Below are 13,764 nucleotides of genomic sequence, written 5' to 3'. Positions count from 1 at the left end.
TCATGGTAGCCATGTTGGCAACGAGATGATTGTTCCAATGGACGCCGAGTTGTTAGGCAATTTGTTCCAAGATGTGTCTTCACAAAGCACGCAAAGACTGGAGTTTGGAGTCGAGGTGCTGCCGCTTTTATATCGATCACGAGCTGACATCGACACGTTGCATGGCTTGCATAGGATGTGTCAATGATATACTGTTATGGCATTCCGGAGCGCCTGTTCCAAGCTCATTGGCAGGAAGCGAGCTTGGCTTCAACGAGCCCTAAGTTCATCGCATGGATCGGAATGGTACATCGTCACCGGTTTACTTCCAAAAGAAACTCTTGCGATGTTTGTCAGACCGATCATCTTCAGTGAGCAAAATAGCAGACAGATTGCATTGAGAACTGGCAGTGTTGCATCGTGACGAGGTCCTCGGTCCGAGGACGTCCCGCGCGTCGCGAATTTGAAATCCACCTCCACCGAGTCCACTCCACTCTTGGCGCCGGGCAAGAGAAGCTGAACATCCTTCGGTATTTCGTACCGCAATCCCGTCGACACCTCAGCTCGACGGACATGTTGTCCCGCTTCTCTCGAGGTGTTCCATCATGATCTGGCAGTCGCAGAACGTGGCAGGAGCGCACGGCAGTTTCGAAGACTCGCGTGTGAGGTTGGGCGCTAACGCCGGGGACCTCCGGGTCTTGCAGCAACCAGCTTGACCAAAGACCCATACAGACGCAGGCGGCCAGAATCTGTCAATTCAACAGGAGACCTGTCGTTATCTGTCAAGAGATAGGATGTGATGGAATACTCTGCAAGGATTATGCTTGTTGTGGTTGTAAGCTTTGAGCGGTAACTGACCAAGCTATGGAGTACATGAAGCAGAGTAAAGGTTAGGGCGGCTGGCAACATAAAGTGCCCATCCTCTCTGCTCTTGAAGTTGGTTCGAATGTCGCTTCGCTCCTATTGACAAAGACGTTCATCGGGCTTGGACTTCACCTTTGCGTTCGAAATGAACCAGCTGACTAAAATACCCAAAGGCAAGCATGGCAAGAAACGCGGAAGCAAGGACTGCCCTACTTCAACACGTGAACAGTTACTCGAGCGTTTCTCGGTATGAGCCCTCCATATATCTCCCGTCAACCAACGTCTGGCTTTAAGACACAGAAGGAGAAGTCCTTCCTCACCGCGTTCGAGAAACCTCTCAAACCAGATCCTTACCCACCTTGTGCAGTACCGCTGAAGAAGCTCAAGCGTGTGAGTGTCATCCTGTGAAATGGCTCCTCAAGAGCTGACTTATCTGTTCTTGCAAGATCTACCTCAAGGATCTCAAGAGTAACACTCACAATCATGGCTGCTATGTTGTTCTTCGAGCGTTCGGTGAGCCTGTCATCAAGCCTATCGTCATCAATGCAGTCGAAGACCAAAGTGGTGAAGTCGATCGACTAGCCATCCACGATATGTGCGAACCGTCTCGTGGTTATTTGGTGATGGTGTATATCTCTTTACAACACTCCTTTGTCTCTTGGTGTCGAGTGAACAATAGTCTTCTCACATCTCGGTTGGTAAACATGAATTACATCCTCACTTTACCTATGAATCGCTTCCAGAGTCCAGGTGATTTAGTAGCTAATCTGGATAGACGGTCGATGGATACCCTAAGGGCTTTGACATCGCGTCAGGCATTTCTTACTTGTCGTTCGGCGAGAAAGGAAGTTTATTGAGTGTTTCATCATCGTGCAAACTGCGAAGTCACATCTGATGTGAACCATCGTCATGATAAACCGAAATCATCATGTTAACCATCACCATCAGACACTGGTAACTTCTTCAAATAAAAACTTCAATTGCAAAACTGTCAAGGCAAAAAACTGCATCGCTGCTTATCTTCTTCTTTAGCTAATTTGTTTACTCCTCTATCTTAGAGAATCTGCCTCCATCCCTCAAAAATTTCATCAAACGCCATTTGCCCGTTTCCCCAATATCTGCCCGTAGTATAATTTCCTCGTGAATGTCCTTTAATATAAGCAGCAGCAACCGCTCATTTGTATACAGTGCGCTTCCCTTTCCTTCTAACCAACCCACTTTCTGGCGCTCTTGAACATTCTGACCCAAGGGCCGAATTCGCCCCAAGTGTCGGATTGCTCTCTGGGCATCCAGCTGCCGACTTCCTTGAGAATAGTACGCTCAGGGTGGGGCATCATGGCCAGGACGCGACCGTCAGGGGTTCTGACACCAGTGATGCCTTGAGGAGAACCGTTAGGGTTGTAAGGGTACTTCTCGGTGGGCTTGAGGTAGTTGTCGACGTAGCGCATGGAGACAAGACCCTCGTTCATCAGGGCTTGCGGGCTTGCTGATGAAGCGGCGGAGGTGTCGAAGGTAGCTTGACCTTCGCCGTGGGCGGTGATGATGGGGATGTAAGAGCCGTTCATGCCGTGCAAGAACACACTGGGTTGTTTAGGCTGGTCCATGACCTCGACCATGCAGACGCGGGCCTCGTATTGCTCGCTGACGTTGGTTTCAAAGGTGGGCCATGTCTCGGCACCAGGAATTATGTCTGTGAGACGCGACAGGAATTGACAGCCGTTGCAGACACCAAGGGTGAAAGTATCCTTTCTCTCGAAGAAGTCCTTGAACTCCTTACGGGCACCTGAGTGGAGCAGGATGCTCTTGGCCCAACCTTGACCGGCACCGAGGACATCACCGTATGAGAAGCCACCACAGGCTGCCATACCAACGAATGATGCGAGCGAGACGCGACCAGAGAGGATATCACTCATGTGCACATCGACGGCAGAGAAGCCAGCAACGCTGAAGGCGAAAGCCATCTCGGACTGACCGTTGACACCCTGCTCACGCAAAATGGCGACGCGAGGCTTGGCGCTGATGGCCGAAGAGATGGTTGTGGTCAGGGGCAAGATGTTGTCCTTGGGGTTGAAGGTGAGCTTGTATGAAAGACCGGGGTCCTGGTTGTCGGAGGTGTTCTTCATCTCAACATCGGCACACTCGGGGTTGTCTCTGAGGCGCTGCATAGCCACAGATGTAGCTTGCCAGGTTTGTTGCAGGTTTTGGCGGGTCTCTCTGTAGATGACGTCGGTCTTGTAGTGGAAAGAGATTTCTTGCTTGGTGACTGCAGGAACTCTACCGATCTTCTTGATCATGCCAGGAGGAGGACCGCAGCTTGAGAAGCAACGGTTGAACTCAATCTCGTCCTTCTTCCTGACCTGGAAGACGGCACCAATCTCCTCGTTGAACAGAGCCTCAATGACATCTTCGGTCTTGTCTGACTGTGAGATGCCGTCAAGCATAATCTCGAGACCAGTACGGCCAGCGAACATCATCTCGACGAGGGTGGTGAAGAGACCACCATCGGAACGGTCGTGGTATGCAAGAACAATGCCAGACTCGTGAAGCGACTCGACAGCGTCGTAGAAGTCCTTGAGCACCTCTGCATCACGAACATCGGGAGCCTCATTGCCGATCTTGCCGAAGACTTGAGCAAGAGCAGAGCCACCCATTGCCTTCTTACCGGCAGCAAGATCAACGAAAAGAAGGACAGTCTCGCCGACATCTTCGAGTCTGGAGAGAGTAGGAGTCCAGGTTCTGTCAATGTGGTCGACAGGGGCGAAGGCAGAGATGACCAGCGAAAGAGGTGCAGTGACCTCCTTGGCTTCCTTGGTCTTCTCGTCTTGCCACTTCATCTTCATGGACATGGAGTCCTTGCCTACGGGAATGGAAATACCAAGCTCGGGGCAAAGCTCCATACCGATGGCCTCCACAGCCTCGTAGAGAGCGGCACCCTCACCAGGGTGACCACTGGCGGCCATCCAGTTGGCGGAAAGGCGAATGCGCTTGAGTCTGTCAGGGATGCTGGCAGCAGCCAAGTTCATCAAAGACTCAGCCACCGACATACGAGCGGAAGCAGCAGCCGAGATCAGAGCAAGCGAAGGACGCTCACCCATAGCCATAGCCTCACCGGTCTTGACACCAGCCATGAGCGAGGTGGCAGTGACTGAAACATCAGCGACGGGAGTCTGCCAAGGGCCGACCATCTGGTCACGGACAACGAGACCACCAACGGATCTGTCGGCGATGGTAATCAAGAACGACTTGGAGCCGACCGAGGGCAACGAGAGGACACGCTTGACGGCCTCGCCGAAGACATCCTTGGTGGAAACTTTGGGGAGGTAAGTAGCAAGAGTGGTGTCGAATTGGGGCAGCTTGAGTTTTCTAGACTCGACAATTCTTGACATCTTGGGAGGCTTGCCGAAGAGGATCGACATGGGGAGGTCGATAGGGCTGGGGTACTTCTCGGAGTTGCGGTCCATGAGGATCAGACGCTTCTCCTCTTTCGAGGCGCGGTCGCTGGCTTGACCAACGACAGAGAAACCACATCTCTCACGCTTGCAGATCTTCTTAAACAGCTCCAAGCCCTCGGGAGAGACGGCCATAACGTATCGCTCTTGTGCTTCACAGCACCAGATTTGAAGAGGGCTGAGGCTGCGATCAGCGTTATCGATCTCTCTCAGCTCGAACTTGGCACCGAGTCCAGCATCGTGGACAATCTCGGGCAGGGCGTTTGACAGACCACCAGCGCCGACATCGTGGATAAGCTGGATGGGGTTGTTGGAGCCAAGCGAAGTGCAGGTGTTGATGACTTCCTGAGCACGTCTCTGGACTTCGGCGTTGCCTCTTTGAACACTGGCAAAGTCGAGCTCAACGTTGCTCTCGCCGGACTGAACACTTGAAGCTGCACCACCTCCGAGACCAATAAGCATAGCAGGTCCACCAAGAACGATAAGGTGAGCTCCAGCGCTGACAAAGTCCTCTGACTTGAGAGCGTGCTGGGGACGGACAGTGCCGACACCACCAGCAAGCATGATGGGCTTGTGGTAACCTCTGATCTCAGTAGTGTTCTCGTCAATGGGAACTTCGGTGGTCAGAGTACGGAAGTAACCAGTAGTGCAAGGTCTTCCGAATTCGTTGTTGAATGCTGCGCTACCGATGGGAGCTTCAAGCATGATGTCAAGAGCACTGGCAATGTGGCCAGGTCTTCCAACGTCCAGTTCCCAAGGCTGTTCGTGGCCAGGAATGAGAAGGTCGGAAACGGTGAAACCAGAAAGACCAGCCTTGGGTTTTGAACCCTGTCCAACAGCACCTTCGTCACGAATTTCACCTCCAGATCCGGTGGCTGCTCCAGGGTAGGGAGAAACTGCAGTGGGGTGGTTGTGGGTCTCGACCTTGGCCAAGAAGTGGACGACTTCCTTAGTTTGCTTCCATTCACCAGTAGAGTGCTCAGGGGCCCAGAGACTGGCATTTTCACCCTGAAGAACGGCTGCATTATCGCTGTAGGCACTGACGACGTACTCGGGGTGCTTCTTGTGGGTGTTTCTGATCATGCCGAACAAGCTGTGAGGCTTGCGCATGCCATCGATGGTCCAGTCAGCGTTGAACTGCTTGTGTCTGCAGTGCTCAGAGTTGACCTGAGCAAACATGAAAAGCTCAACATCCATGGGGTTGCGCTTGAGCTGGTTTGAGTAGGCCTCGACCAGGTAGTCGATCTCTGAGGCGTCAAGAGCCAGACCGAGAGTACGGTTGGCCTTTTGGAGGGCATCCTTGGGCGAGCTACCTTCAGCGAAGAGTTCAATTTCTTGAGCTTCGGCGGGCTCGTGCTCGGCAAACATCAGATTGAGATCCGGAGCTCCAGATTCGATGGTCTGAGTCATACGGTCGTGAAGCATGTCAGGGTTTGGGATATCGTCCTTGGCAGGAGCGTCCTTGAAGCTTGCGGCAATAACCATACCGCGCTCAATACGCTTGATCTGCTTCTCGAGACCACAAACGTGGGCGATACTGGTGGCCTTTGAGCTCCATGGTGAGATAGTTCCGGCTCTGGGAGAAACGTAGTAAAGACGAGTGTTGTCGTCTCTGGCGTCACCTCCACGGTGGACGGCATCCAGAAGAAGTTGTGAAAGTTTGTCTTGAGTAGAGAGTTGAGTACCATACTTCAAAAGTTGGTCCAGAATCTTCGAGTCCTCTTCACTGAGCTCCTGCTTGGGGTTGACATAGTGCATCCATACTGCGCGCACTTCAGTGGCGCCGATTGCGGCAGCGATGCGAGCAGTGCGGAAACCAGAGAATGCAGAGGAACCTGGCAAAGCCAAGTAGGGTGTTTGTGAAACCATTGTGTTATGTGTTGAGCGACCGAGGCTCACACCAGAAGGAAGTGAGATGGATAAAGAAGCGTTAAAATAATGGTCGGCGCGAGATTTTTTGGAAGGGACGAGTGGAGGGGCTGCTTAAAACGGCTAGCGTCGTTTGAACCCTGATAACCTTTTGGCCTTACTGAGCCTCTTCCTTCAGTTTTGAGCAAGGTTGTTCTTGCAAGCACATGTAACTTGGCTTCATGTCTCGATTGGAGCCTTGAAGCCTTCACAGTGAAGAACGTATTTCTTCTATACTACAGCTTTCACCTCACGCTGCTTCACCCACATTGCTCACTTATGATGTAGCAAAACGCGCACTGACTCACGAACCCCAACCTCCCCGGCGTTTGACATGGGGTTTTATCTAAATCGCCGTCAGGATGAGCAATACCATAGAAAATTTTCAGACGAAGTGGATTCTCGAGGCCGATATCGTGCGATTGGGAGAATACTGTAAGATTGTTTGCTCGAACTATCAATCCGTCCTTGCCTTGAAAGCATCGATTGTACTTGTGGCAGAAGTGTTGTCGGACTTGATTTCGTGAACTTTCATGTCCATGCCAACCCACAATTTCTTGCCTCTCCACACTACAGTGACACCTCCGTAAACTGCCCATGTCCAGATGGGTAGTGCCAACGTTTCGCGCGCAAGCCAAGCAAACAGCCAGACATGGAAAGGTCGTCGCTTGCCATCCTTTGGTGGACGTGCAAATGCTGGCGTGTTCTCGTCGACTTGGACTGACGCGCAAGAGTGCAGCTTGCAATATAATGTCCAGTCAACATAACACCACATGCACACGCTGAACATCCAGAACAAAGCAAAAGCGGTCCATGTCTGTGGTACACCGAGCTTGTTGTGGAAGAATGGCAGTGTTGTGAATGCAAAAGCACCGTAGAGTGAGCAGAGGAAAGCCTCTGTACCCGGCTCGACAAAAGTCGCCAGAGTGACTGTGAACTTCCTTACTCTGAGCCATCTGCTTCGGCGAGCGATATACTCGGCCACACTCATGCCAGCCATTGGCTGAATGGCCAAATCACCAAAGACCTGTGCATGCTTGCCCCATTTCTCACCACGCTCTTCTTCCGGAATCTTTCCCTTCCAAAGCAGGTCACCGATCAGATGATCCTCGCAGATGTTCTCCGAGAAGTAGTCGATGCCTTGTCCGCCGGTAAGACTGTTAAGATGCGATTTCCGGAACATGGTGGATTTGCCGACAATGCAAGGTGCGATGAGGACGGTATTGATGGCGGTGTAGAACTTTGCATGTGCCGATGACATGAAGAGTTCTTCGATTCTTCCGCCGCCTTCGCTCAAAACGTCCAGTGAGGCACTGTCAGATGCACGCAATTGGTGACCAGCAGTGCTCGTAGAGACGACTCGGAAGTTGTTGTCTGGATCGTGGCCCTCGAGGAGACCCTGTGCACTCTCAGGAACAGGAGTGCCTGCAATATCCACGACTAGCGGTAGCAGGTGGACGAATTTGTTCTTGATGCCTCTATTGCCGATCAAGGTATCGACCATTCTGCCGCAAGCCCCCCTATTGACCCAGACATTGCAGTCGATGATCCAAATAACGTCGCCTTTGGCCTCTCTGTACGCACGGCTCATGTTTCTGACTTTAGGGTTGGGTCCAAGTCTTGTGTCTGCCGCATCTCCCTGAAGTTCTGGGTCTTCCTCTTCAACAAGCACATGAGCGTCGAAGGTTGGATTGTCTTTGATGAGTTGCTGGAGAATGGGAAAGGCCGGATCTTCGCGATCAGCCACGCAGAGGAAGACAGTCAATTTGTGTTTTGGGTACTCCTGGAGGAACGTCGACTCCAGACATTGGTACAGACTGGGCTCGAGGCCTTTTACAGGTCGGATGATTGTGACATGCGGCGCATCAGAGTCGGAGACTTGCGGTTTCGGTGGTGGACGAGAATAGTGACGCCTCCTATATAGTGTCAGTACCATTCAGCAGTGATGCAGCATCACGTACTCACACTTGGGTATAGCCCACGGCGCAAACTAAGGAGACTGCGGCGTACCACACGGTGCAGACTACCGCGGCTCCCAGTGCAATCGACGAGACATGAGCGGCATGACTTTCGTCACTTCGAGACACCAACGTCTCTGTGATAGCACTCAATCGGTTCATGCGCTGCGAATGTTGTGTTCTGACAATGTCAACAATAACTTCCGACTTGTTGATCGGGAGAGACATCTCTCGGCCCGAAACTAAAATAGATTGACCATGACCTCATCTTGCAAATGGGATGACCCTGTCGCTGATATCTTCCCTTTCGGCATCCAACCACAAGGTGTGTGACACTTTTCTAATAGTTCAAGGACGTGTCAGGCACACAGAGGTAGGCACTCAGATAGAACCGATGTCTTTAGGGGGTGCATTAGCGTCACACTGTAGAAGCTGATGTTGATCATCAATTGTCCTGACAGTCCATTGCGTTTCAGATCATTTTCTGGGAAGTCGATATTGAAATAAGTGTTTTGCACATTTCGCAGCGACAAGGTACTTCAGAGACAGGACATGAGTACACGAGATGCCCGAAGGTACTCAGGATGGTCTAGCATCGTCAAATACTGAGGAAGTCGTGTGGTGCTGCTTCAATATCGTCAACAACCTCAGCAAGGCATGTCAGGAGTACCACCCTGACTCCCAGCCACCTCCAAACAAGATGTTATGAGTAGTCGCGCGTGCACAGATTCGGATAGGCAGGTCATAATATAGGGTTGTGAGCACTTTGAATTATGTGATCGTCTATGAACATGCTTTCCCAGAGAGCATGCTATCGGAAACTAACTTGGTCCCTTGTCCGTTCCACAAACAGCCATCGAATGAGTAACAATAACCTCTCGACATGCCCATAACAGGTGTGTCGGAATCGGTCAGAAAGCTCGAGCAGTGAATTCGGCCTCTTAGTGGATGGTGACAGTCCTCGTACCAGTACACCAACCAGTAAACAAAGTATACCGTCTCGATACAGGTATGTCGCTCCAAAAACAACGCTCCAGTGTTAAAAGCAAATGCGGCATTGTAATGTGTCGTTGAAGAAGAAGAGAAAAGCAAAGAAAGGCGATGAGCAAAAGGTCGTTATAGGGGTATGGTAGTTCATGAAGCAACGGCTTTCCAGACTTTGTCGGCTTCGTGTTGACCGACTCGGGCGAAGCAACTTGACAAGGTTGCCTTGATGGTATCGTTGGTGTGTTTTGGGAATCTGTACATTGTTAGAGATAGCTGGACGGTGCTGTGAGCATAACCACATACCTCTTCTTCAGAGCCTTCGAGAGCTCGATCTTGTTGAGATTGCTGCCGTCGACAGCTTCCTTAAACTCTGCCAGGTCTGAGCCTTGTAGAGGCTTAGGGGCTGGTTTTGCGGCCTTGCCAGAGATCACGCTCATGATGGGCCCCTTCATGCCAGTTGAGGCACCGACGATGGTCATGGTGTCGTTGGTGTTCGATCTTTGCATCAGAGGGAGCTTGGGTGGTTTCATCTTGCCATCCAACTGCGTCTGAGCACCGATGACTTTGGAAGCCACAACGGCTGATGTTAGTGGAGTCTGCCAGTAAGCAGTCGAGAAGGGATTGATGGATGGTTGAGTGAGAGCTGCGATATGTTAGAAACAGTATGTCACACGCAGGATCATCGACTTACGGATGAGGAAGTCGATCTTCATGCTGTCGAGATCGACAGGTGACTCCTCAGTCGATGGAACGACTACGCCCTGAGCGTTTTCCCAGCAAAGACCTGTGCTGACAGGCTTAAGGTCGCCGGTGATCATGTGCCTCTTGTTGTCGGCAGCATCATCGTCCAGGAACTCATCCATCTCTTCGGCATCACCCACACTCTCTTCATCTTCCTCGCCATCAGAGCCAATATCTTCACCCTCCTCAGGCTCTTCCCATTCTGCTTCCGAGTCATAGTCGTAGTCAGTGTCCTGGCGGAGCTTGCTGAACGGGTTCTTGCGTAGCTTAGTAGCGTTTGTCGAAGAGACCTTCCGTGAGTAGGTACCGAAGTACGCCGGTCTCACGTCCTCGCCGAAGTGGAGATGGCGGACAATCAAAGAGTCGAGAAGGTCTGTGGGACGATAGTGCTCGCCCGATTCGTCGGTCAAGTCAATGGGAGCTTGTGACGAGCCTTGTAATGACTCGATGACCTCACGTGCAGTTGGTTGCCAGAGTCCACGTGAACGCGTTCGCTCCTTGGAGAAGAGAGACTGTAGAGAGGAAGCGGGCGACATGGCGGAGCGTTCCTTCTTGGAGATGCGTTGTAGAAGCTTGTCCATCTCTTTGTGTGAAGACTCGAGCTCACCGGCGTTAAGCAACGGCAGTTGAGGGGCACATTTAGTATGAGCCTTCAACTGAAAGGCCAGGAACATCTTCTGGTAATCAGTCTGTTTCGGTGACGTTTGAGGTGTGGGAGATGTCATGGGAACATCGGAGGATTCGGGAGGTTGCGATGCAGTGCTTTCCTGTCTGACAGGAGTAGGCGGGACTTTTGTAGGGGTTGCTGGAGACTTCTGCGAGGAAGGCATCTTGAAAAAGGACGCGATTTTGGGTTGCGCCTGGAGGGAGTTAGAATGCAATCGAGAGACTGAAACGGACAGACGAAACCGACCTTTGCTTTCTTCAACTTCTCTTCCTCCTCTTTCGCTTTCTTCAAGTCCTTCTCCCTTTGCTTTGCTTCCTTCTCCTCATTTTTGCGACGTCTTTCCTCGTCCTTCTTTTGCTTCTCCTCTTCTCTTTTGAGCTTGGCCTCGGCCTTGACCTTGTCGCTCTCTTCCTTCTTCAAACGCTTCTCTTCTTTCTCAGCAGGTGTGAGCTTTACTCTTTTCTTTGGCGGAGCATTGGGGTCTGCAGGTTGATCGCCAGCTGCCGATGCAGCACTGCTCAGGGCCGAACTGCTTGGAGCAGGACTGGCTCGACGAATTGTGTCCTGGTTGGCGGGACTAGCGGTGAGCGGCGGTGTCGGTACCTGACTCTCTGACTTGGACACGGAGGTCTGGTCGTCGTCGGGTAGAGAGCGTTTACGCGACGGCTCTGGTGAAGTGATGTCCATGGCGTCGGTCATGGTTCGTGATGACAGAGAGACAATGTGATGGTGAAGAAGATCAGAATCGGTTATACGTAAATTAGACGGCGACAGGTCAATGCCCGGCGGGTTGCAGGTGTTGTGTCGAAGAAAGTGTGATAGCGGGCTGGAGGTTGACGCGAGACGCGGAACGCGCCAAATTGAACTGCATCAAGAAGGAGCTGCACAAGCCACTCTCCGCCTTCCCCGCCAACTCGCGCTCCATCTTCGAACCCTGACAACCTGCTCGCCGTCCTTCACAATTGTGAATGAAATGGACGACGAATTCGATCATGACATGCTATTCGAGTTCGAGAGCCCCGTAGCATCTCCTGGCAGTCGAGATGCTTTCCTTCTAGACGCCCCTCAACTCAGCCGTCAGACCAAGCACAACGACGTAATTGCTCAGATTGAAGCAGTCTTTGAGACTGTAGCAGATGCTCTACTCAACGAAAGGGCTGACATAACTGTATCATTGGCTGCTCATTCAACGAGCAGTCAAGATGACCCGTCGACCCGAGGTCCTAAAGCGACCTTCACTTTCCCTGGAAAGAACGCCAGTGATGCTTGGAGATTCTGTTGGTAACATGGAGATATCTAATAACTCATAAACTGATAAGCAGATTTAGCTGTGGTTATCAGGATTCTTGAGCTTATTCACGAGTCACTCTCCGACGGCGTCATCTTGACCAAACGGCATGTGAGCTAAGACTGAGTGCAAGAGGCCGCCATCTGACTTTCCTTCTCTAGAGATCTGTACTATCGCGATCCAGCTTTGTTCGGTAAGCAAGCAACTGTCGACCGCTATGTCGACCAGATTGCCGCCGCTTTTGCCGTACCTAGGTCATCTCTCAATGTGGTTCGTACGCTACTATCACAGCGATCGCAACTTACTAAGCATTGTAGACTGCCGGAGTCAAAGGCTTGATGGCCGGAGCCGCTGTGATCCATCGACGAGATGGTTCAAAGATTGGCCTTACCAATGTGCAGAATGGTGTTCTTGTACCAAGCATGGAAGAAGTCTTGTCTGTAGACCTGAGTCGAGTCAGGTGGATACTTGTCGTTGAGAAAGAGGTAAGGTAAACAGGAGCTTGGAGGCCTATAAGATACTGATTTAAACTAGGCGACATTCCAATCAATCATCTCGTCCGAATTCTGGCAGGAGATGATGTGGCATGCCGTAATTGTCACCGTGAGCTCGCAGCCTTGACGCTTCCTAAACGTCAATCTGACAACCTCGATATTAGGGCAAGGGTTATCCAGATATAGCGACTAGAGCGATAGCTCGCTTCATGAGTATTGCCTCGCCTCAGAACGGCTTCGCAGAACCTCCAGTCTTTGGCCTTGTGGACTACGACCCCGACGGCATGGCGATATTACACACATACAAGCACGGCTCGAAGAAAATGTCTGAAGATAATGCTGCACTTATCGTGCCGACAACACAATGGATGGGTTTGCGCAGTCGGGATATTACGGACGAAGACCACACCCATCGGAACCAAGGACTAATGCCCTTGACTCGGCGAGACCGCCACAAAGCCAGGAAAATGCTCGAGTGGGAACAGTTCAGTGATCTCGAAGAAGCGGCACAGTGGCGGCGTGAGTTGCAGGTCATGCTGATGCTCAATCTGAAGGCAGAAATACAGATTATCGATTCCGACCCATCTGGTCTCGCAAAGATGATAAAGTATGCTGTAAAAGACACATGAGCCCGCTACACTTCAGACTTCAGAGGGAAATCCAACTTTCTACAAGGCGGCACGTCGATGCGAGGACGCATTGTCCAAGGAATTGAGTCGGACACGATTAGAAAATATTCCGAGGGTTGCTGACTATGCTCGATATGTAGCCGGAATGACTGGCTACAAATTCAACATCACTCTGCTTACATGCGGGGGTTTTATGCTGCATTACAAATGCCTATAAGCACATGTGATGGTGTTTCACGTTGCCTTATGTCTGAACGTTCCTGACATTCATGCAAGGCCAATCCTAGTAGATCCATGTCTACTGGGTGTGGTGACATCTCACTGGCGCAAAGCCACACTTTCCACGAAACAGGTCAAGAACCAAATCTTCCAACATGACGCGGCCAGCCTTCGAAAAAGACAGTAAGAATCTTCTTTGTCGCATTGCATCCAAGTGCCGCACCAATAGAGGGTGAACGAAGATGGTGAGGGGTCAAATGCACCCGCTTGACAGGGGAACGAGTGGTTCAAGAGAAACAGCGCTGCATGTCGAGACCACCAACACGCTTTTCTATTCCGGAGTGATACAGCAGTTCGTCACATCGGGACCTTTGTATCAACTGGAAGAATTTTCATTTGCTACGTCGTATGCGGAAGTACTTGTAATGTGGGTAGAAGGTAAGATGAAGGGTGCTGGTGGCGCATCCTTTTCATATTCCTTAGACTGTCGAACTTGCCTCTTCTTTTCTATATCACGATACGAGATCCATCGACAGATTTGCCGCTGATCAAGACTATTTCTTATAATCTCTCCAAGATGC

The 13,764-nt window shown here is 51.3% G+C and overlaps 5 protein-coding genes across 5 annotated transcripts; 2 read left to right on the top strand and 3 right to left on the bottom strand.

Moving 5' to 3' along the window:
* The first annotated feature begins 900 nt into the window (after positions 1 to 900).
* On the top strand, positions 901 to 1,816 carry M438DRAFT_177256 (uncharacterized protein). Its single transcript, XM_029899168.1, has 2 exons — positions 901 to 1,233; positions 1,290 to 1,816. Exons 1-2 carry the CDS (start codon positions 1,093 to 1,095, stop codon positions 1,698 to 1,700), a joined length of 552 nt encoding a protein of 183 aa, XP_029762700.1. The 5' UTR covers positions 901 to 1,092; the 3' UTR covers positions 1,701 to 1,816.
* Positions 1,803 to 6,233, bottom strand: M438DRAFT_343954 (phosphoribosylformylglycinamidine synthase-like protein). Its single transcript, XM_029905105.1, has one exon. The coding sequence runs from the start codon at positions 6,159 to 6,161 to the stop codon at positions 2,049 to 2,051; it is 4,113 nt and encodes a 1,370-aa protein (XP_029762699.1). The 5' UTR covers positions 6,162 to 6,233; the 3' UTR covers positions 1,803 to 2,048.
* A 65-nt stretch (positions 6,234 to 6,298) lies between these two features.
* Positions 6,299 to 8,337, bottom strand: M438DRAFT_293048 (uncharacterized protein). Its single transcript, XM_029901805.1, has 2 exons — positions 8,166 to 8,337; positions 6,299 to 8,116 (listed from the first exon to the last, which is right to left on the bottom strand). The coding sequence occupies exons 1-2, from the start codon at positions 8,318 to 8,320 to the stop codon at positions 6,658 to 6,660; spliced, it is 1,614 nt and encodes a 537-aa protein (XP_029762698.1). The 5' UTR covers positions 8,321 to 8,337; the 3' UTR covers positions 6,299 to 6,657.
* Positions 8,338 to 8,909: 572 nt separating this feature from the next.
* On the bottom strand, positions 8,910 to 11,371 carry M438DRAFT_343952 (uncharacterized protein). The gene is made up of 4 exons (XM_029905104.1): positions 10,800 to 11,371; positions 9,837 to 10,746; positions 9,449 to 9,788; positions 8,910 to 9,398 (listed from the first exon to the last, which is right to left on the bottom strand). The coding sequence occupies exons 1-4, from the start codon at positions 11,250 to 11,252 to the stop codon at positions 9,293 to 9,295; spliced, it is 1,809 nt and encodes a 602-aa protein (XP_029762697.1). The 5' UTR covers positions 11,253 to 11,371; the 3' UTR covers positions 8,910 to 9,292.
* Positions 11,372 to 11,526: 155 nt separating this feature from the next.
* Positions 11,527 to 13,152, top strand: M438DRAFT_395723 (DNA topoisomerase IV, alpha subunit; the record flags this gene model as incomplete). Its single annotated transcript, XM_029909231.1, has 6 exons — positions 11,527 to 11,830; positions 11,882 to 11,948; positions 12,003 to 12,111; positions 12,159 to 12,326; positions 12,376 to 12,444; positions 12,500 to 13,152. 6 exons carry the CDS (start codon positions 11,527 to 11,529, stop codon positions 12,962 to 12,964), a joined length of 1,182 nt encoding a protein of 393 aa, XP_029762696.1. The 3' UTR covers positions 12,965 to 13,152.
* Positions 13,153 to 13,764: the final 612 nt, after the last annotated feature.

This window comes from Aureobasidium pullulans, assembly GCF_000721785.1.
Source record: "Aureobasidium pullulans EXF-150 unplaced genomic scaffold scaffold_5, whole genome shotgun sequence".
Lineage (NCBI taxonomy): Eukaryota > Fungi > Ascomycota > Dothideomycetes > Dothideales > Saccotheciaceae > Aureobasidium > Aureobasidium pullulans.
Note: the sequence above shows the minus strand (reverse complement) of the source record. Positions and strands in the feature narration are given on the sequence as shown.